General features: G+C 46.2%; 1 protein-coding gene across 1 annotated transcript in view; it reads right to left on the reverse strand.

Moving 5' to 3' along the window:
• Positions 1-22,456, reverse strand: part of FBLN7 (fibulin 7) — a 38,870-nt gene that overhangs the window by 1,741 nt on the left and 14,673 nt on the right. Inside the window, exons 2-7 of the mRNA XM_032770569.2 lie at positions 22,156-22,315; positions 13,463-13,633; positions 8,258-8,383; positions 5,205-5,342; positions 4,060-4,197; positions 421-559 (exon numbers count right to left, since the gene is read on the reverse strand). Coding sequence (XP_032626460.1) covers positions 421-559; positions 4,060-4,197; positions 5,205-5,342; positions 8,258-8,383; positions 13,463-13,633; positions 22,156-22,315 — 872 coding nt within the window. The remainder of the gene's footprint in view (positions 1-420; positions 560-4,059; positions 4,198-5,204; positions 5,343-8,257; positions 8,384-13,462; positions 13,634-22,155; positions 22,316-22,456) is intronic.

The following is a 22,456-nucleotide window of genomic DNA, read 5'->3' on the forward strand; positions in this document are numbered from 1 at the left end:
AATGGGAGTTTTGCCATTGATATCAACAGGGCCAAGATTTCATCTGCAGAATGGTATTTAACCCTATATTCATAGATGATACGCCCCGAAGGGGCCATTGTGAGTGGCCATCTAGGTGGTCTTCCTGTCTAGCACTGGCCACAGGACCTCCCTGAATTAATTCCAGTTTGAACGAGCACACCCCTCTGCAAGATGCTCCCCTATTTTGGATTTAGTCAAATGAAGAATTGAACTAACTTCCAGCCGAACAACCTGGGAAGGGAGGAACTCTGTCCTCAGGAGTGACAGCGATCTCCCCAAAGCAGGCCTGTTTTAACACTGTTGTTCAAAAAGGTAAATACCCTGTCGAACTTTTCAGTCATGGGCGGTTTTCTCTGGCATTGCCGGGGGTTGATTCTCTCACAGTCCCCTACTACTTACAATGGCGATGTTTTCACATAGCTGGCATTTCCACTGGGCCGAGGGCACTCAGCACTGACGCACTGGAAGCCTCCTCCTGTATTAATGCACGTCATGCCCCTGCTGCAGTTGTGCTGGGACAGGCTGCACTCGTCTATATCTGCAAAACAGCGAGAATCTAACAGAGCACGCCAGACGGAACTGCTCAAAGTGCAGAAAAGTGACCATCAGTCGACACTGAGGGCCTGTCATGGCCGCCGGACTCCTATAAAGCACGCTCTCTTTTACAAAGGGAAAGATGGGGGCATTTTTTAGAGTAGATTTGCCCTTGGAAGACTTCACGCAGCAGAGCGACTGCATTGTCAGAGACATTCCAACTCCCCTTGCGTTATATCTGCCTCATTAGAAACGATTGTAAATAACGTTAAATGTTGTTTTACTGAGTGGAAAGGTTAACACTCCATTGTCACTCAGTCTTGCCCACCTACATTTTATCTCGTTACTGGGGAAATTTGATCTTTTGGGTCAGAGGCTGCTCTTATCTCCTTTTTGCCTATTATCATCATAACAGCTTCTAAAGTGGTTAAATGGTTAAATATAAAGAAGAAAACATGATAGCAGCAATTTTCACTGATCCCTCTTCCTCTCTTTATCTAGCCGTCAGTACCTTCTAAATACACATTAACTGTCTCCCGCAAAGTGAGTTTTTTAAAAAAAAGCTAATGAAAATCATTCAGACTTGATAGAAATACTAGCATTCTCCATCTCTTCCTTTCTTCTGTCCTTCTGGCACATAACGGGATGCTTTTTCTACTATAACCTCTGTCTGTAGATAGGTTAACCCTGCTGGCCCAGGAAAATCAAAAAAGGTCTAAACTAGACCAGAAAAATTAAAATCTATTTTTGCAACAAATTTCAAAATTACAGTTGTTTGAAACTGATCTATTTTTTAAAAATATGAATAGAATATTTTAATTAAAAATCTTACCAAACCATTATAAAAAATTCAGTAATTGCTCCTTCCCCCAGCCCCAAAAATATATTAAAGGGCACTAAATTTTTCACAGAAAAACACATTTTGACAAAACTGATGCTTTTTCCTAATGAATTTCATTTTTGAAAACAGGCTATTTGATGAAAATCTATTCACCCAAACAATTTCAACCAGGTCTAGTCAAATCTTTTAAAATAACCAGCAAAGTTTTTCTCCTGTGAATTCAAACTGGGACAGGTGCAGAGAAGGGCTACACGGATGATCCGGGGAATGGAGGGCCTATTTTATGAGAAGAGGTGGGAAGAGCTTAGCTGAGCAAAATGAAGGCTGAGAGGGGATCTGATCACTCTCTGTAAGCACATCCGGGGGGTAAATACCAGGGAAGGTGAGGAGCAATTTAAGCTAAAGGACAACATTGGGACAAGAACAAATGGGCATAAACTGGCCATGAACGAACGTAGGCTGGAAATTGGAAGGAGGGTTGTAACCCAGTATAGACAGTACTAGGTTGATGGAAGAATCCTTCTTCTGACCTAGCTACCTCCTCTCGGGCAGGTGGGTTAATTATGCTGATGGGAGAACCCTTCCCATAGGCACCAGCAGCATCTACACTGAAGCGCTACTGCAGCGACAGCGTTTCAAGTGTAGCGAAGGCCTTTCACCTGACCTGCCAACTCCTGTGACACCCGGAGGCTGCCTTCCTTCACTAGAGTGAACTCCAGCTAGTGACACACCTTTTGTCCCAGTGAAGACAGGGCCACACAGATACAATAAAAGCCAGAGGCTAAATAATGTGCTTCCTAAAAAGCGAACTGGCCCAGCCCTCAGCTCTGAGCCATTCCAGTCACACACAGGGAGTGGACACTGCCCTCAACTCCCATGTGGGAGAGTCCCCAGCCAGAGAAGAGCCAGCCAGGGGTCGGCTGCTAGGCCACTGCCCTGGAGCCCTGGAAAAGGGATGTCAGTGGGAGGAAGGTGTTGCCGGAGCCCAGCCTAATGGCTCTTTCGTTCCTTCCCTGCCGCACTGGATAACTCTTTGGCTGCGTCTTATCGGGCTAAGTCGACCTAAGTTATGTTACTCCAGCTATGTGAATAATGTAACTGGAGTCGACGTGGCTTAGGTCGACTCACCGCGGTGTCCTCACTGTGCTGCGTCGACAGGAGATGCTCTCCCCCCAACTTCCCTTGCTCCTCCCATTCTGGTGGAGTCCTGGAGTCGACCGGAGACTGCTCTGCCGTCGATTTCGCGGGTCTTCTTCATGAGACCTGCTAAATCGACCCCTGCTGCATCAATCACAGCAGCGCCGTAATGAAGACAAGCCCATTGTTATGGCACAGAATCCAGCAGTGAGCATTCACCACTACTGCTGACCCCTAAGCAGAGGCACCAACTTCCTTTCTACCTGGGGGTACTTGACTCCCAACTCTGCCCCAGGCCTGCCCCCACTCCACCCTTTCCCCCAAAGTCCCACACCGCCATGCCTCTTCCCATCCCACCCTGCCTCTTCCTGCCCCCTTCCCTGAACGCACCTGGTCCCCGCTCCTCTCAGCGCCTCCTGCACGCCGCGGAACAGCTGGTCACGGCAGGCAGGAAGTGCTGGGAGGGGGAGGAGTTAATTGGGGGAGCCACCGGCAGATGGGAGGTGCTGGGGGGGGAGTAGAGGTGGGGAGGAGGGCTTGGCAGCCAATGGGTCCTAAGCACCCATTTATTTTTTTCCATGGATGTTCCAGCCCTGGAGCACTCACAGAGTCAGTGCCTATGTCCTGGATTATTGAAAAATCATGAGCCAGACCACCAAAAAAAAAAAAAAAAAATCAGGAGACTTGAAGCCAATCACGCGATTTATTTTATTTATTTATTTTTTTTACTTTGGGTTCTTTTTATTTACCTCCTGGTTTTTGAGCTATTAGAATCATGTTTTCCCAGCTTTTTTCCACAGCCCAGGAGGGCCAGACCATGACTTCTGTGTAAATGAAAGCTGGGATTCTCACCAAGCACCTGACTTGAGTTGAGGCTTTCAGAAAAACACCTAATATTGCCAGACTCATGATAAAATCCAGAGAGCTGGAAACATCGAGGCCCTGATTCAACAAAGCACTAAAGCACAAGCTTAGTTTTGAGTGAGGAAAATCCCACTGCCTCTCCCTTTTACCTCTCTCCCCCACTTTGTTCCCACTGGGAAAGGGGAGAAAAAGGTGAAAAAAGGGAGAGAAAAGGATGTTTTTGACCAGCTTTATTAAAGATCCACCTTCCACAGAATTCGGGAATGTATCAATCTTGATGAAATTCCACCTGGTGTCCTGCCAGCTCACCCGCTGGCTCCTCACCAGTCAGCCTGGGAGGCTGAAACCCCACCTCCCAGGCTCACTGATCCTGGACAGCCTGTAATTACCACTCTCCACCCAGCTCTAACAATGGACACTGGCAGGGTGAAATCTCCGAGTCAACAGGAGTTTTGCCATCGACTACACCATGTGAGGATTTCAGCCCACTTATAGCTTCCTAGCTATAAAATCTCTGCACACATTCGGCTGGACCCAGCAGGTCTTTGTGACAGGAAGATACACATGAAATCAGAAAATAATACAGCTTCTGGAAATGCACTTTTGTTTCCTGCAGCAGGCCCCAGCCTGCGGTGCCCAGCTCTCCGAGCGTGCTGGCTCACCTTCACAGCTTTTCCCGTCTCCGAGGAGCTTGTACCCGCTGGGGCAGGAGCAACGGTAAGAGCCGGGAACGTTGACGCAGGCGTACATGCACAGACGAGGGGCTCCGTCCAGCTTGTAAACCTCACACTCGTTTACGTCTGCAGAGGAAACACACTGTCCCATACAGTGCAGACCCTGCACAAAAGGGTCCACCCTGGCAAAGAATTCCTGCTGACAACCCTTTTGCTCTTTGCCAGGACAAGAGCACCCAGGAATAGCAGCAAACTGCTCAGGTCCTCCCAAAAGTGGCCAGGAGTGGACCACCATGGAGAAACTAGTGAAACTGCAAAGGCACAGTGTTACCAGAGCAAAGGTATTTCGGTGCTTAGTGGTGTGTGGGATAAAATCTGACTCACCCCCACTTTGGGGCTGTCTGGCTTGATTCCAGCCCATGCTATATGACAATATGAGCGAGCAGTACGTATTGTCATGGGCCATGCAAAATGTATACCCAAATTGGACTAGTATTTCCTTAATGAATGGGCAAGTCTGCTGGGTTCTGCAAGTGATGGAGTTCTCGGGATGCTCCCAATTGCAATAGACATAACTAGATTAGCTGGGTTTAAAATGCTTGGCATTTATCCTGTCCCTTCTACCCACAGATCACAACGCACTGATTTACAGGTAGGGGTCGTTTCATCCACTACTGAAATGCAGGCGCTTTGGGGTTGGGAGGCTGCAGCCAGGGGATACAGCCGATTAGGACACTAAGTGGAGGAGAACAGCTTGGCATGGAAATGCAGGGACTCTGGCTCCAGGGTATAACGTGGCTTGCAGGTACATAGAAAGTCGCCCTTGCATGGCATCTGCCTGAAACTGCAAGAGCTCTCCTGCCGACAAAGCACTGTTCACTCTGGCACTTTCTGTTGGCAAAACTTTTGTCATTTGTGTGTGTGGTTTTTTTCACACTCCTAAACAACAAACGTTTTGCTGACAAAAATCCAGTGCAGACAAAGTCTTAGCTTCTTCCAAGCAGTTCTGTCCACCATATTTGTCCGTAAAAGCTGCTGCACCTACTGAACATTCAGCTGCTTAGATGTGTTGTGTGTGCACTGGGCAGCAGACTGGTGAAAGCTGCCGATGGATATTTCTGCTCATCTCCTACCCTGACATATGCTGTTGTCGGCCGTGCCGCTCATGTGGAAGCCGGCTTCGCAGCTGCAGTGCTGGGTCCTGTCGATTTTCGCACAGCGTGGCTTGCGACTGAAAGCTGGGTCATTCGTAACACTCCATGCAGGTGGGGCTAAAAGAGAGAAGAGAGGAAACTTTAAAGTGCTTCTCGGACACCTGGCTCACAGGCTCGCAGTAACATTTTCAAAAGTGCCTAAACCACTCAGGAGTCTCAGTCCCATTTTCAAATGCAACTTACGCACTTAGGCCTAGATCTTTAAATGCACTTTTGAAAATTCCACTCGATGCCTCTATGCATCTTTTGGCACCCAAATACTTTGAAAAATCTATCCCCGAGGAGCTTAAGTCTTATTGAAAATCACTGGGAATTATACTTTTAAGTCACTTAGGGACTTTTGAAAACGTTACTCTTGGTTCCTACTAGAGCCATGTGATTTTAATTTATTGTTCCTATAATTTTACTTGAGTTTTTAATCACAATTCCTCTTGTTCAGGGGCATAGGTGACATGTAGGGGCAGGCATGCGGGATCAAGTGCCCCCCAAGATTTCTGTCTGGCCTGGCAGGGGAGAGTGAGGGTACGTCTACACTGCACGATTATTTCAAATTAGCTTAAACCGATATTACAAAACAGATCTAATAAAATCGGTTTAGCGCGTCCACAGTGGGATCCCGAAATCGATTGTTTCGGTCCATCGGTCCAAAGCTTGACCATCGACTTCAGGAGCGGGGCACTGTGGGTACTGTCCTCAGCTATCCCATAGTCCACTTCCGTGTGAGAACAGTGCCTGATGGGGCAGAAAACACTGCCCGGGTGGTGCTGGTACAGCCTCACCCCTCCCTTTGTGAAGGCAGCGACAACCCTTTGGCGCCTTTTCGCGGAGTGCATTGAGCAACGCCATAGCACAGCAATCTTTCCCTTTTTTTTTCACGTGGTGGTGGGGGGAAAATAAACTGAGGAGCTGTTCCCGAAACCCGCCAGACACTGTGTTTACCTACAGACATTGGGAGGCAGCCAAGAATGCAAATAATTTTCAGAGACGTGCTTGGACTGTGGGATAGCTGGAGTCCTCAGTACCCCCTCCCTCCCTTCATAGCGTCCATTTGAGTCTCTGGCTTCCGTTTAGCTTGTCACACAGCGCTGTTGTATCCTGGAGTTTTTTATTCAAACGCTTTTGGCATTTCGTTGTCTTTCTGTAACGGAGCTGGATACAACAGATTTGTCTCCCCATACAGCGATCAGACCTAGTATCTCCCCTACGGTCTATGCTGGAGCTCTTTTTCGATTTCAAACTGCATCGGCCGCCGTGCTGATCAAGGCTCCACGCTGGCAAGCAGAGGAATGTAATTCAAAAGTTCGCGGTGTGTCCTGTTTACCTGCCCGCGGCATCCGAGTTCAGATGTGTCCAGAGCGGTCAGTGCTGCACTCTGGATGCGCGCGAGGCCAATAACATCGATTTCGGTCCACTGAACCCTAATCCGATTATCACTATCGAATTAGCGCTACTCTCTCGTTTGGAGGAGTTCGAAATCGATTTTAGGGCCGTTTAACTCGATATTAATGACGACGTCGTGTGAACGGGTACAGCGTTAAATCGTATATCGCCATTAAACCGATTTAAAGTCGCAGTGTAGACCTGGCCTGAAAGAGGCTCCATTCTTCCTCCGCTGGGCCTGCCTCCGGCAGCCTTGGCCTGTCCCTGGCAGCGGCCGGAGGGGGACTATTTGCAATTCATTAATCATGTTGTGTGACTGGTTACCAAGTGTCACATGACATTTTTCTCCTCCTTGATGAGATGTGTGAAAGTAGAATGATTATATTTGTAAAAATAAGAATGAATTAAAGGAATGTTGAGTACCTTATGTGACAAAGTTCCTCCTCTACTTTGGTGGGTCCTGAGCTTACTGGCAGATTTGCTCACCTCATGGATCTTCCTTCAATCTGGATAAACTCCTCCTGTGTCTGATCAGGAGTTGAGAGGTTTGGGGGGACCGGGCCCGCCCCTACTGCGGGTTCCAGCCCAGGCCCTGTGGATTGCAGCTGTCTATAGTACCTCCTGTAACAGCTGCATGACAGCTACAACTCCCTGGGCTACTTCCCCATGGCCTCTCCAAACACTTCTTTATCCTCACCACAGGACCTTCCGCCTGATGTCTGATAACACTTGTACTCCTCAATCCTCCAGCAGCACCCCCTCTCCTTCAGCTCCTGTACCTCTTGCTCCCAGCTCCTCACACACACTTCCTCTCCTCTCGGTCCCTCCTGACTGGAGTGGGCTCCTTTTTAACCAGGTCCTTGATTAGCCGTTTGCCTGATTGGCTGCTGGTGTTCTAATCAGCCTGTCTGCCTTAATTGATTCTAGCAGGTTCCTGATTACTCTAGTGCAGCCCCTGCTCTGGTCACGCAGGGAACAGAAAACTACTCATCTAGTGACCAGTATATTTGCCCTCTACCAGACTCTGTACCCCACTGGATTGGGTTTGTCACAACCTTTAAGCAGAAATAAGAAATGTTGAAATACAGGTGCCAGGAAAAGAAACATTAGGCATAAACAATGGTGCTAATGGTGAAACATTAACAGAAGATTGGTAATAGTTAGTAATGAAATAAGATATGCATGCCTAGTCCAGGTAAACTTATCAGATTCTGCTTCATTTATTATCTTGTTAAGTTCTTGCTCTTTTATCTGTATAAATAAGATAGTTTGTGTCTTGTATGCTGCTCACATTATCTGGGTGTATTAGCAGAGCGCTATGCTAATAAAACAGAGCTAACTTTGACAGATGGGGCAGATTTTGGAAGGTGCTTAGTCTTTGGAAGCTCAGGGCCAGGGACTCTCCTTTTGTTCTGTGTCTGTACAGCACCCAGCACAGCGGGAATGGGCTTCTAAGTACAACCACAATGGAAATTACTGTCATTCTGAGTGTAGAGGCTGACATCTGAGACGGGGCAGGGGCTTCTGCCTTGTAATTCGTCGTCTGCCTTGCTCGAGTCTCTTTCTCTTTCACACCTCACCTGGTTACATACCTGTTTGTGATTGGTACTGGCAGTTCTCAGCAGTCCACCCTTGAGGACAAGTGCATTTGTACTGGTTCACTCCATCCACACAGGTTCCACCATTCTGGCAAGGATTGCTCCAGCATTTGCTGATCACTAAGGGAAAAAGCATTTTTAAAAACAAACTACACTGGCTCTCTCTCTCCTAACGTAAGGCCGGACCCTGCAGTCCGTCAGTCGATGTCAGCAGGAGCTTTGTCTGAGTAAGGACTGCGCGATCAAGCCCATAATTTTAATACTACATTTAAATCAGGATTTTAAAAATGGGTGCCAACATTTAGGCTCCTAAGACTTCCATAAATGTTAATAGGGGGATGCTGGGTGCGCAGCGCTTCTGAAAATCAAGGATTTAGGAGCCTAAAATAGGGATTTAAGAGCTTAAGTTGAGGCCCCCCCCCCATTTTTTAAAATGTTGGCCTTAATTTTAAGCACGCCTTTCCTTGCCAAGCCACCAACACTACTACCCACATAGTACCTTGATGGCTTTAGTGCCATGTGCATGTTTTCTGGTTGGCTGTTTCAGGTCAGTAGGTGTCTTACTGCTGGTGCAGCTAGTTTGTTTAACTGCATCGCCAAAGTAATAAACCTCCCAAAGGAAATTTTCAAATTGTTTTTATTAGCAGCAAGTAACCCCTTTGCGATGACTGGCCCCCATCGCTTGCAGAATCAGTCTAAAAGCTATCGTAGATGGTTAAACAACAAAGGCGACAGAACCCAGTGCAGTTAGTCACACCTCCGCCCCAGGATCATGTTGGCCTAAGTTGGGACAACCCCCAGCTTTGGAAACAATAGACAGTTCAACAGACAGATCCAGCCTGAAGTACTTGCTGAGTTTGGTCTGAATGCTCCCAAACTCCTGTTCGCCTGAGCAATATTGTCACCCCTGCCTGGCATATTCTCTTCTTAAGTTGTTAGTTCAAAGGAATGGTGGTGAAGAAGCAGGCTGTGAATGCTACATGGCTAGCAATTCCTAAGCACATGCGAAGAGCCGAGCTTGCTTGGTCATCAATAGCATATTCTAAATATTTCAGGACTGCTAGAGCATGAAGTTATTGACCAAGACGTGAGACAGCATTAACCGCCCCCGTCCTTGAATTTGCTGCCAGCAGAGATCCAAATCTCTCATCTCACTTGCTCTCTGCGGTGATTGTGTGCAGTGGGCTGCACTGACACCTGGCTGACAAGCTGAGGGGGGAGACAACATGTCCCAAAGTGGAACGCACGTCAGTGGCTGCACAGGTGTTCAGCAAAGGAACGCAGGGTTGTGTTGGTTGCCAAGCACTTTCATGTCAAGGAACACTACATAAAGCCTCCTTTATTTCTCATCTACATACCGAGCCTGGGAAGATTAAATGGCTCTCTGTCCTTAACCCCAGCTCAGTCTAGTCTCTTTCTACAGACAGTCCAGGCTGTCAGCTTATCTAGTATGGCTGAGTTCATCTCTTTAGGCACTTCATAATAGACCATTACAGTGCTCTGTGATGTCAGCAGTGCAGGGGGTACATGTTGGGAGCTTAATCGACCATTAGCATTTTAGACAATGTGGTGGAATTTCCTTAAACAAACAATACTTTCAATCTGCAGAGCTCCAAGCTATTTAAACTTTGTGAGCCCCACTGCGTGAATGTCAACTACCCAGGCTATAAAAAGTATGTTACCCATAGGGGACTGTTTTAGGATCCAAAAGACTGATACAAACATAGGCTTTATCCAGAACAAATTACATGATGTGTCTTGCATGGCATCCATACATGCCTGACTTTAAATTAACACTCAAATTCAATACTTCCCTACGAATTGCTAGGCATGAAAGGGCTGGTACTAAAAAGACTCATGCAGAGCAGCTGGCAAGGTTTATTTTTCAAACTCTCTCCCATAACTCTGCCCTGAACATGAGCTCCCCCAGCGAGCCACTCCACATACCAGCTGAGGTGAGTTCTGGGAGAAGTTTGTGATGTGGACAAACTCCTTATACGCTTAACAACAAAATCAAAGGCTCCATATGGTACGAGATGGCTCACTCTCTTAGCAAAAGGAGAACACAGATTTCTCAGCAGCAGGCAGCAAAGATCCCTAAAGATCAGCTGGGGAGAGAGGGGCGGTGCAGTCAGTGACTTCGTGATTCTGAAGTGTTTGCTTGTCATAGGCTAGGCCGTAATTCATGTTCTGATTGCGTATAGCTTTGTAGGATTGTTTTTAAATCAATGAACACTTTATAAGCAAAGCAGGTGCCCCTGTTCACAGCCCTCCAACTTTAAACAGTTCATTGCTTTACAGATAGTTTAGCATCAAGATCATTTACTTCACGCCTGGCCAAGAGTTTGATTTTAGCAGGTCTGTGAGGCTCCGATCTCTTTCTCAGCTTATCTTTGGGCCTCCTGGGGAGCTTGGTGTTTTTTTTTAGAACTCTTAAGCCCACTCCTAAAAGAGTTTAAATACTAGTAATACTTAGTGCTTCTCTGGCACTTTTCACCAGTAGATTTCAAAACACTTTATAAAGGAAATCAGTATAATTATCCCCATTTGACAGATGGGGAAACTGAGGCAGAGGGCGATGCAGTGACTTGCCCACATTGACTCAGCCGGTCAGTGACGGAGGCGGAAGTAAAACAGCAGGTCTCCTGAGTCACAGCCCAGTGCTCTAACCACGAGGCAATGCTGCCTTGTATAAATAGCCACATCAAGTTGAACATGTTTCTGAGATTCTAGGTTAAAACTGGCCTGAATATAGAGCATCCACTGTAAGTTCATTGGCTTCCTGGCTGAAGCATCCATGTTGGGAGTGGTTCAGTGGGAGGTTTATGTAGCATAAACCATTCTTCTCCCATAGGTGTTTCTTAATGGGGGAATCTTTGGCAGATTCATGTGCATTAAATGAAAGCAGATGTCAATGTCTTGTAATCGACTCGTGCACAGTTTCTAGAAATGCTGCTTAACAGTGTTTCTTTGGACTGATTCAAAATGCTGCATTTGGAAGGGAATGAAGCCCAGCACAACTCTGGGAATGACGAGGGCAAGAGAATGACAGAGGGATTCCAGGGTGGGTTACTGTGAAGAGCTGCCAATATTTTAACAAAGGACCCCTCCGAAATGTTCCCTCTTTTTCTGAGATCAGGCCGATGTGCCAAGGGCTGAGCAGTGTTGAGAAGAGATGTGCAAGAGGCGCTGAGCAATTCTGAGTATCTTCCTCCGGGGAAATGTTTTTAAACAAGCTGTCTTTTGGGGCGATCTGGGCCATTCCCAATGCAAAACAAGTGATGGTGAGAAGTGTTTCCAAGCTCCCCAAGTGGTCAAAAATTATGAGTTGGGTATTCAAAAATCACAAGACTGGTTTAAACAAACAGCTCTGGCTCCACAGACTCACACGTGCTACTTTGGATGGTCAATCTTGAAAAACACTTGGTGCCAGAGGACAAACTAGTATGCAAGTGCCCTTGCAAACAAGCGCCTCGCACCTGTGCCACATCCCTGAAATACACAGTGTTTTAACAGGAAGAATAACCAGTATCCTCGAAATGAGAGACACGTTACATGACAATGCATTATGCCAATTTTAAATGGGTGTAAATTGGATCATAATTTGACCCAAAAGGAAGACAAGAACATGGATCCTGCTGGTAGAAAGCTCAGATGTTGTTACAATAATGTATATGTGAATTAGAAATACATGTGAGAGCAATAATTTCAAAGTAAATTTATTCTCCACCCATTGCACTTAGAGAGGGTCTTTCAGCTGAGGATCTCCCTGTGGGTGTGTCATCTCCCTGTTATATAGAGGAGGGAAAAGAGCCATAGAGACGTTAAACAAGCTGAACAAAGTCACAAAATGACTGAGTGGCAGAGAACTGGGAACAGAACCTGTGACCCCACACTGAGCGCAGGAATGCTGCTTCCGCGCAAAGTCTTTCTTTCTGGTACATGGAAATTTGTGGGGATTGTATTTCTGTTGAGTTACTTTGGTGGTCAGAGCGCCACAGTGGGTGCTGTAGGCTTTGAATACCAGTTTCAATCAGTCTTGTGGTTTTGGAAAACATACTTTAAAAAAAAATCCTTTTTTGTGCAACCGCATTAAGCCAAATGCCTGTTAACTACCATGAAACTCTGCCCAGGAAATTATTTTTAATAGAGGTAATTAGATATAATTTTCTTGTTTGGCAATTTGGATCAATCACATGTTGGACAGAAAGGCAGCCATCCAAATAAACATCTGAGGGGAATTATTATGAATGTGATGTGCCAGCTGCTTCAGACCCTGATATTTCTTGTTATGAAATAAACTGTCTATTGCGGAGTTAGTTTTATGCTCAGAGCTTCAGGACAAGAAAAGCGGAACAGATGCGAGGTTGACTGTTAGAGCCGGGGACCCCCGTTACGCAAAGCTGGAAACCAGCCGAACTACTGGTACACAAGGCAACGTACTCAGCCATTATTATTCCAAGCTGAATAGGGGGACTTTTCCAGTTCAGTGGAGACTGTCCAAGCACAGCTGCAAGTGCGTGGGCTTGCTGAGGCCTGCAAAGGGCCAGCTGTGAGTTCTGCAGGCAGGAGAGGACTAGCTGTGGCATCTCCACATCTCCTGTCCCTGGGAGTTGGTACACCTCTACCCCGATATAACGCAACCCAATAAAACACGAATTCGGATATAATGCGGTAAAGCAGTGCTCCGGGGGAGGGGGGGTAGGGCTGCGCACTCTGGCGGATCAAAGCAAGTTCGATATAATGCAGTTTCAGCTATAACTTGGTAAGATTTTTTGGCTCCTGAGGATAGCATTATATCGAGGTAGAGGTGTATTTGCAAAGAACAGAACATCACTAAGCTAAATGCTGAGGTGACAAGACCAGCCCACTACTCAGTAAAGAGTGTAAGGTTGCTAAAATTCAGGAGAAGAATCCTTAATGGATAAAACAAACCCTCCCCACTCATCACCACACTTACGCAAGAAGCTGAAGTTGAGGAGTTAACTGACAAGCCAAGGGGAAGCAATAGCATCAAGGAGAACCTAGGAGATGCATTAGACTTTCCTGCACACCAACCATCTGCACTAACGAGTTACGACATTTTACAGTAGGGTAGCTACACTGGTTTTGTTTGCTAACCGTGGCATGCACGGGCCTGTGCGGTGACATGAAGATGGGCTCGCACACTCAAACCAAGGGCATGAAAAGGCAAAGTACCTTTGCACTGTGGTGCTTCTCCAGTCCAGCTGCCATTTGCCTGACACACTCGGGTGCTGGAACCAGTGAGCTGAAAACCAGGTTCGCAGGTGAAATGGACTTCATGGTCCACAAAGTACTTGGTACCAAATCTTTTGCCATCCATGGGGGCATCCAGTGCAGGGCAGGACACTGCAAAAGCACAGTGGGAAATGTGGAGGTTAAATACTCAGTATGCTAGCCTCCCCTGGAGTACTCAGACAGCCAGCTGGCTTACAGCCTTCAAACTCTCAGCTCAGTATTGTTCCCATGGAGTAACAAAGCCACCTCCTAGGACAGCCTGAGCAATTGCAGTTGTTACCCCCGGGTGTTGGTCAAGCCATGCCGTGCCTCCTGTGTTTAAATAGTGAAAGACCTAGAATCTGATGTAGATCCTCACAAAGGAGAATTTTATGAAGAACAGGCCAGATACTGAGACTTGTATTTATAGCGAGCGATATTTGAGGCTGGAAGTAGTTCCATTGACTTCAGTAGGGTTACTCTCAGGGTAAGGCACTAGACAAACTCCCTCAGAATCTGCCTGCAAAATATATGGTTTATTTTACATTAGGTATGAAATAATCAGAGAAAAAGTTTATGAAACATCAGCTAGCAGAGCCCACTCCTCCAGATGCCGTCTTCTGACCGAAAGCAAGACAGAAAAGTGAAGTATTGACATTTACAAAAAATCCACAAACCACAGGAGGAGAGTGAATTTGCTGTATCATTAAAGAATGCTCTGGCCTCAGCAAAGAAAATCAGCATGTCAATCATAGGTTCGTGTTCAGAGCCCGCTGGTCTATTTCATGACAGAATTATATTAGTGCCCCGATGGCTAGTCACGTATGAAAGAAAAGAAAGAAAGAGCTGATACCTCACAATGGAAGATTCTATCACATCCCTACTTGTACTTTCTGGGAGGTCCCTACTCTGAGTAGCCATTGGCCGGATGAAGCATTTGATAACATTCAATTGTTACATGCTCTGGGCCAGATCTTCTGCTGGAGTAAACTGGTGCAGCGCCACTGAAGTCAGTTTAGAGCTGCACAAACCTGGCCATCTTTCTGTTTTACATGAAACCTCTTCGCTTTCCCCAGAATGAGAAATACGTCTCTGCGGGAGTAAAACGGCCCCTTGCTAGATGTCAAAAAAGTGACTCTTAGGCAGAGGTTGCAGAGCACCATGTAGAGTGGTGGGGCACAGGTTTCCCCCAACTCTCCTCTTGCTGTCTCATGGGCCTCCCCCGCAGCAGCCTGACTCCCCTGGCCCATGAGTCCCTACACCCACCCCCTCCAAAGCTGAGTGGTGTTGCCACCCTGCGTGTCAGGTCACATCTCACTCTCTTAAATTTGGCCTGCTTGCACCACTGTCATGACAGAGGGGCCACTGGGTCACGTTTCAGTGAGTGGGGATGTGAGCTGGTGCACAGGGTCGCAGAGCCACTCACATGTGGCCTGGCCAAAAAGCAGTTGGCCCATGGCCTGGGAGGCCCCTCTGGCTCTGTGGACTATGCTTTTGAGAACCTGATCCTGCCAATGCTACAGAGTGTAATGCTTCCTCTGGCACGGGATCTCACACCTGCACAAACTGTGTGAAAAGTTTAGGTTGCCATGTCGAGCAATCAAAAGTCACAAGTGTCAGATCCATGGAGCCCCACGCAAGCTTCATTCAGCCTCCTTGTGTATCCAGCCTGCCCACTGAATGAGGCAGGGATCTAGTGGGTGAGCCCATAATTAAAGACCGTACCTGAATGCAGGGTGATGCGAACAGCGCCAGCCACCACGGAGAGGCTCAATATTCCTGTGTCCTAGCTCCAGTGCTGTATGTAAACATGCCCCCCATTGAATGCCTCCCTGTAGCAAGTCCAGTCAGCAGCAAGCGGGACTGGGGCAGGGGCTGGTTTGTCTCATCACCGTTAATGTTTCAAACGGCTGGTAAAAGGTGAGATGGTTTCAAAGGCTCACCCAGCACTTGTGAAGTGGGGCACTCTGATGGCGCTGCCCCAGAGAGGTGACAGGCGTTGGGAAGCCATTCCAGGCAGAGGGGCAGCAGAGCAGAATGCAGAGAGGTCTGTGAATGAAAGGGCTATTGTTGTAGCATTAGCAGAGCAGAGGGGGAACCTGGTGGGGAGGGTGTTTGCGGCTCCCAGAGGGAGTCAGCTCTGGAGAAAGGCTGCTGGGATTTCTGGAGTGTGTATTGCAGTCTGTCAGGTTGACTCTGTTCACTGCTTCGTTGTTTTATTAGCATCACAGGGCAGCAGTGAATTTTATTCAGCATTCTCAGAAATGTTCTCTGACACTCTTCGCCCCCAGTGGCAAAGCTCCCAGATAACACTCAGCCAGCTCTCGGAGATAAGGCCAGCTATCCGAATCTTCACCTGCCATGTGAAGATGTTTGGCCAAAGGCACTTCTGCTAAGTTAAAGCTCTTGGTTCTGGGTATGCCATTCAGTGCGCTATCAATTCTGTTACCTTACAGCAATGTCAGGTAAGAAAGTGAATCAGTAACATCTAAACTATACCATGAAACTGAAAAGGGAACTACAGGGAACTTCATTTATACTTTTCAATTTGGACATGCATTCTACTGACATCAGGTGCCGTGCCCTGGCAGCTAGTGCCTGTGCTAAACAATATCCAGAAAAGAACCCTGCGGTGGCAGAGAAATGGATAGTGACTGGCAAGAGTTAGGAGAACGGAGGGGTAACATTTGCAGGAACATCCGTTGGCAGTTTAATTTCAGTGAGAGCTGGATTGAACCTAATGTGAGACTTTCCATGGACCTCTGGGAGATCAGATATGTGTATGTTGGAGTTGTTTTGGAACTCACTATAAGCGCTTCTGAAAGCGGCTTGTAGGCTGAGTTGATAAAATGACTACATCTTGACCATACATGTACAGCTCACGTCTTTCATGGAAATGCCGTTGTGAGAGACTTTCATTCTGTGCATACTTCTGTTCTATAGGTGAAAGAGACTTGGATGCAAAAGATACAGGCTCTTAATCCGGTAGCAGGGTAGCATCCAATCCCATCTCATTAACATGAGTTAGGAAAAGAACCTAAGTCTCCTGACTCAGAATAATTGTTCTACACACTAGACAACACTTCCCTACAAAGTTTAATCATATGAGATTGCACTGGAAGGGCCTGATTCTCCACAGCCTATCTCCTTGGGGAGTCATTTGCACTGTGCAAATGAGGTGCAAGGTAGCTCATACATTTCAAGGCAGGAAGCTCCATTATGATAATTTTCTCTGACCTCCTGCTAGCCCAGGCCAGAGAAGTTTGCCCAGTGACTCCTGCATCCAGCCCAATAACTTGTGGCTGAACTACAGAGATTTTTTAGGCAGACATCCAGGCTTGATTTACATACCACAGGTGACAGAAGATGTTCCTGTGGTTAATTCCCATTCTGTGTTAAAAATGTGTACCTTGTCTCTAGTTGCACTTAATTTAGCTGGAGCTTCAGCCACTGGATCTCGTTGGATGGATGTAAGTCACAATCATGAAGATTTGGATCAAGTAATAAAAGAATGTGAACATAAGAACGGCCGTACTGGGTCAGACCAATGGTCCATCTAGCCCAATATCCCACCCTCCAACAGTGGCCAGTGCCAGATGCTCAAAGGGAATGAACTGAACAGGGCAATTAGCGAGAGATCCATCACCTGTAGTCCAGTCCCAGCTTCTCTCAGTCAAAGGTTTAGGGACACGCAGAGCATGATGTTCCGTCCCTGATCATCTTGGCTAATAGCCATTGATGGACCTATCCTCCATGAATTTAATTAATCCTCGTTTAACTTGATTATCCTTTTGGCCTTCACAACAAACCCGGCAATAAGTTCCTTCCACAGGTTGACTGTGCGCTGTGTGAAGGAGCATTTCCTTATGTTTGTTTTACACCTGGTACCTACTAATTTCATTGCGTGAGCCCAGATTTTGGTCTTATGGGAAGAGGAAAATAACACTCCTGTACTACTTCTGCCACCTGGTTCATGATTTTATACACTTCTATCATATCCCCCCTTAGTCCTCTCTTTTCTAAGGTGAACAGTCCAAGTCTTTTTAATCGCTCCTTGTATGGAAGCTGTTCCATACCCCTAATCATTTTTTGCTGCACTTCTGTATACTTTTTCTAATTCAGATATAGCTTCTTAGTTTCGAGATGGGGTAACCAAAGCTATATGCTGTTTTCAAGTGTGGTCATACCATGGATATGTCAAGTGGTGGTTGATATTTTTTGTTTTATTATCTATCCCTTTCCTAATACGCTTTTTTGACTGCTGCTGCACATTGAATGGATGTTTTCAGAGAACTATTCATAACAACTCCAAGATCTCTTTCTTGAGTGAGAACAGCTAATTTAGACCCCATCATTTTATATGTATAGTTGGGATTATATTTTCCAGTGTGCTCTACTTTGCATATCAATATCGAACTTCATTTGCTGTTTTGTTGCTTACTCACCAATTTAGTGAGATCCCTTTGGAACTCTTTGCAGTCAGCTTTGGACTTAACTTGAATAATTTTGTATCTGCAAATTTTGCCACCTCACAGTTTACCCCTTTTTCCAGATAATCTATGAATATGTTGAACAGCACTGGTCCCAGTACAGATCCCCGGAATATCTTGCTATTTACCACTTTCCATTGTGAAAACTGATCATTTATTTCTACCCTTTGTTTCCTATCTTTCAAACAGTTACTGATCCACACACAATACGACCTTTCCTCTTATCCCATGACTGCTTACTTCGCGGAAGAGCCTTTGGTGAGGGACCTTGTCAGTTCAAGTACATTATATCAAGTAGATCACCCATGTCCACATGCTTACTGACATCCTCAAAGAATTCTAATAGATTGGTGCACCTGTATTGATTCTTCCCCAACATATTGTGTTCATCTATGTGTCTGATAATTCTATTCTCTACTATGGTTTCAACTAGTTTGCCTGGTACTGAAGTTAGGCTTACCAGCCTGTAATTGTTGGGATTACTTTGAGAACTTTTTTTTTTTTTTTTTAAATCAGCAATACATTAGCTATCCTCCAGTTATCTGGTATAGAGACTGATTTAAGCAATAGGTTACATACCACAGTTGTGCAATTTCATATCTGAGTCCCATTAGAACTCTTGAGTGAATCCCATCTGGTCCTCGTGACTTATTACCATTTAATGTATCAGTTTGTTCCAAATGTCCTTTATTGACCCTTCAATCTGGAACAGTTCCTCAGATTTGTCATCTAACAAGAAAGGCTCGGGTGTGTGAATCTCCCTCACATCTTCTGCAATGAAGACCCATGCAAAGAATGAATTTAGCTTCTCCACAGCAACCTTGTCTTCCACAAGTTCTCCATTAGCACCTTGACACTCCAGTGGCTCCACTGACTACTGGGCAGGCTTCTTGCTTCTGATGTACTTACAAACAATTTTGTTTTTAGCAAAAGACACAAAAAGTAGTTGCTCTTCAAATTCTTTTTTGGCCTTCCTAACGACACTTTTACAATTGACTTGCCAGAGTTTATGCTTCTTTCTATTTTCCTCAGCAGGATTTGAATTCCAATTTTTAGAGGATGCCTCTTTGCCTCTGAGTCTTCCTCTGCTGTTTAGCTATGAACAGACTTCAGACAGACTTCAACGAAAAACTGCAGGACTGGAATTAATTTGCAAACCTGACACCATCAAATTACTCCTGAATAAAGATTGGGAGCGGCTGGGTCACTAGAAAAAATAATTTCCCCTCTGTTGATACTCACACTTTCTTGTCAAGTGCTGGGAATGGGTCACATCTACTTTGATTGAATTGGCCTCATAAGCACTGACTCCCAGCTTGGTAAGGCAACTCCCATCATTTCACGTGCCATATATTCATACCTGCCTACTGTATTTTCCACTCCATGCATCTGATGAAGTGGGTATATCCCACAGAAGCTTATGCCCAAATAAATGTGTTAGTCTCTAAGGTGCCACAAGGACTCCTCATTGTTTTTACCACTACAGACTAACACGGCTACCACTCTGAAACCTGTTTAGCTATGGTGGCATTTTTTTATCCTACTTTCTTTGTGAGAGGGGGCTGGGGTGGTTATACATGTAGTTTGAGCCTCTATTATGGCATTTTTTAGTAGTTTCCATGAAGATTGCAGGCATTTCACTCCTGTGACTCTCCCTTTTAATTTCTGTTTAACTCACTTCCTCATTTTTGTGTAGTTCCCCTTTTTGAAGTTAAGTGCTACCACAGTGGGTTTCTTTGGTATTTTCCATCCTACAAGGATATTACATTTAATTATATTATGGTTGCTATTACCAAGCGGTTCAGCTACATTCATCTCTTGGACACGATCCTATGCATCATTTAGGACTAAATCAAGAATTGCCTCTCTCCTTGTGGGTAGCAGGACAAAATGCTCCAAGAAGCAGTCATTTAATGGTGTCTAGAAATTTTCTCTGCAGCCCTTCCTGAGGCAACATGCTCCCAGTAAATATGGGGATAGTTAAAATCCCCCATTATTATTGGATTTTCTGGTTCTGTAGCCTCTCTAGTGTCCCTGAGCATTTCACAATCATTGTTATCATACTGGTCAGGAGGTTGGTAGTATATTCCTACTGCTATTCTCTTGAATTCCCTACTTGAACAATCTCTTCATAGAGGTTCTTTGGTACAGTTTGATTCACTTAAGATACTCTTTCACATATAGGGCCTCCCCCACACCAGCATGACCTACTCTGTCGTTCCAATACATTTTGTACCCTGGTATTACTGTGTCCCGTTGATTATCAATTGTTCCAGCAAATTTCTGTGTCACCTATTTTATCACTGTCCTCATTTAATACCAGGCTCTCAAGTTCACCATCTTAGTATTTAGACTTCTAGCATTTGTATATAAACACTTATAAAGTTTGTCAGTGTTTGGCTGTCTGTCTTCCGGTGATGTGACTGACTGGGACTCTTTCATGTGACTGTTTCTCTTCAGTTCCTACCCGGACTTAATCACCTTCTATCCTCTCCTCGTCACTAAGATGTTGAGTTTCCCTTTTAATAGCTCCTCCCACTGGCCGAACTGCGTGCTCCTCTCCCTGTCGGCTTCCCCCAGCCCTTAGTTTAAAAACTCCTTGACAACCTCTTTAATTTTAGATGCCAGCAATGTAAGATGCTATGCAGTGTTGCAGTGAAAAGGCCGGGAAACTTGAAAGTCAATATGGAAATGACCTTCTTTTCAACAGACATAGGAGAATTAAGTACGAATCCTGGGGGCTCGAAAGACCCTAAGTGACTTAAATTTCAATGGGACTTGTTCTCCTAAGATGCTTCTATCAATGTCAGCTGACAACTCTCAGGGCTTGTCTACACTGGCAATGTTAAAGCACTGCCGTGGCAGCGCTTTAACGTGGCTTGTGTAGTCACGAGACAGTGCTGGGAGAGCTCTCACTTAAAAAGCCACCTCAATGAGGGGCGCAGCTCCCAGCACTGGTGCACTGTCTATACTGGCACTTTACAGCACTGAAACTTGCGGTGCTCAGAGAGTTTTTTTTCATGCCCCTGACAAGAAAGCTGCAACGCTGTAACGTGGCAGTGTGGATAAGTCTTCAGTTTCTACACTGTTGTGACACTGCAAACCGTGCATGAGAAGTAAAGCTTTCAGGCACTATTGTTTTCCACAGAAAATATTATTTCTGCTTATCATATGCTGAGAAAACTGAATATCATTCTAGAGCAGTGTTTCCCAAACTTGGTATGCCACTTGTGTAGGGAAAGCCCCTGTCGGGCTGGGACGGTTTGTTTACCTGCTGCGTCCGCAGATCCGGCCGATCACGTCTCCCACTGGCCGTGGTTCACCACTCCAGGCCAATGGGGGCTGCGGGAAGCGGCGTGGGCTGAGGGACATACTGGCAGCCACTTCCAGCAGCTCCCATTGGGCTGGATCAGCGAACTGTGGCCAGTGGGAGACGCGATCGGCCGGACCTGTGGAGGGGCAGGTAAATAAACTGGCCTGGCCTGCCAGGGGCTTTTCCTGAACAAGTGGCGTCCCAAGTTTGGGAAACTCTGCTCTAGACCATAGAGAGACATATTTATTACTGCATGTGTCTCCACTATATATGGAGACGAAGCAGCCCCCTGAGAGAGAAACAGGAAAGAGGATTTAGCGAGTGAGCGAGCACTATAAATATACTGACCTAATTTTAAGATCTAAAATTAAGATCATGGGCTTGAGCCCATGTGTTCACAAGGTGGCTGTGTGGGAAGAGCAGGTCACACTGAACATGATCTACTGTAGCTACTTTGGGGCAGATTCCAGATCTACCAATCTGCATGCAAAGTGATCTGTACAGCCATGGGATGAGACTGATGGACAGTCTGGTATGGGGAGAAAAGGTGTATTGGGGCTGTCCCACAATGTCTGGCACCATTTGGGTGGGACACATGTTCCCCTTCTCTGCCAAAAAGTAAGGAGTGGAGGGGGGAAGAGACAGGGGCAGCAGCGCCCCTAGGTCTTGGCAGTCGATAGTGCAGCGTGGCATGGTGGGCAGTAGGATATGCCAAGAGCCAGCTTGCTAGGCCCTCGCTCTCCCTGTCGAGGCGGGGCGGGAGAGGAAGCAGCCTGTCGGTACTAGTGTACACCACAGCCAGATGCTCTATGGCTGCTCTTGTTGCTGAAAAGCCAGATGTGGGTTTTTACCAGATGGTGGGTCCGGGGTGACTTTCATTACTGAGTTCTGCAGAGTTATCAGCCGGTTCTTCATGACGCGCACTCCCTCTGCAAACCGCGTTTCCTGCCCCTTTAAGAACTGCTGCATTTGGCGGATGGCAGCCAGGAGCTGCTGTTTGTTGAGACAGTTCTGTGAAGAAGAAAAAGAGAGAGAGAGAGAGAGAGAGACAGCTGTTTCACCGCCGAGCGCACACGGCATGCAACTGCACGTTAGCTCCCTTTATCTGCAGCTGCTAGGGACAGCTCATTCAGCAAAATTAGCGAGCAATTA

This window comes from Chelonoidis abingdonii, chromosome 3 (genome assembly GCF_003597395.2).
Source record: "Chelonoidis abingdonii isolate Lonesome George chromosome 3, CheloAbing_2.0, whole genome shotgun sequence".
Taxonomy (NCBI): Eukaryota; Metazoa; Chordata; order Testudines; family Testudinidae; genus Chelonoidis; species Chelonoidis abingdonii.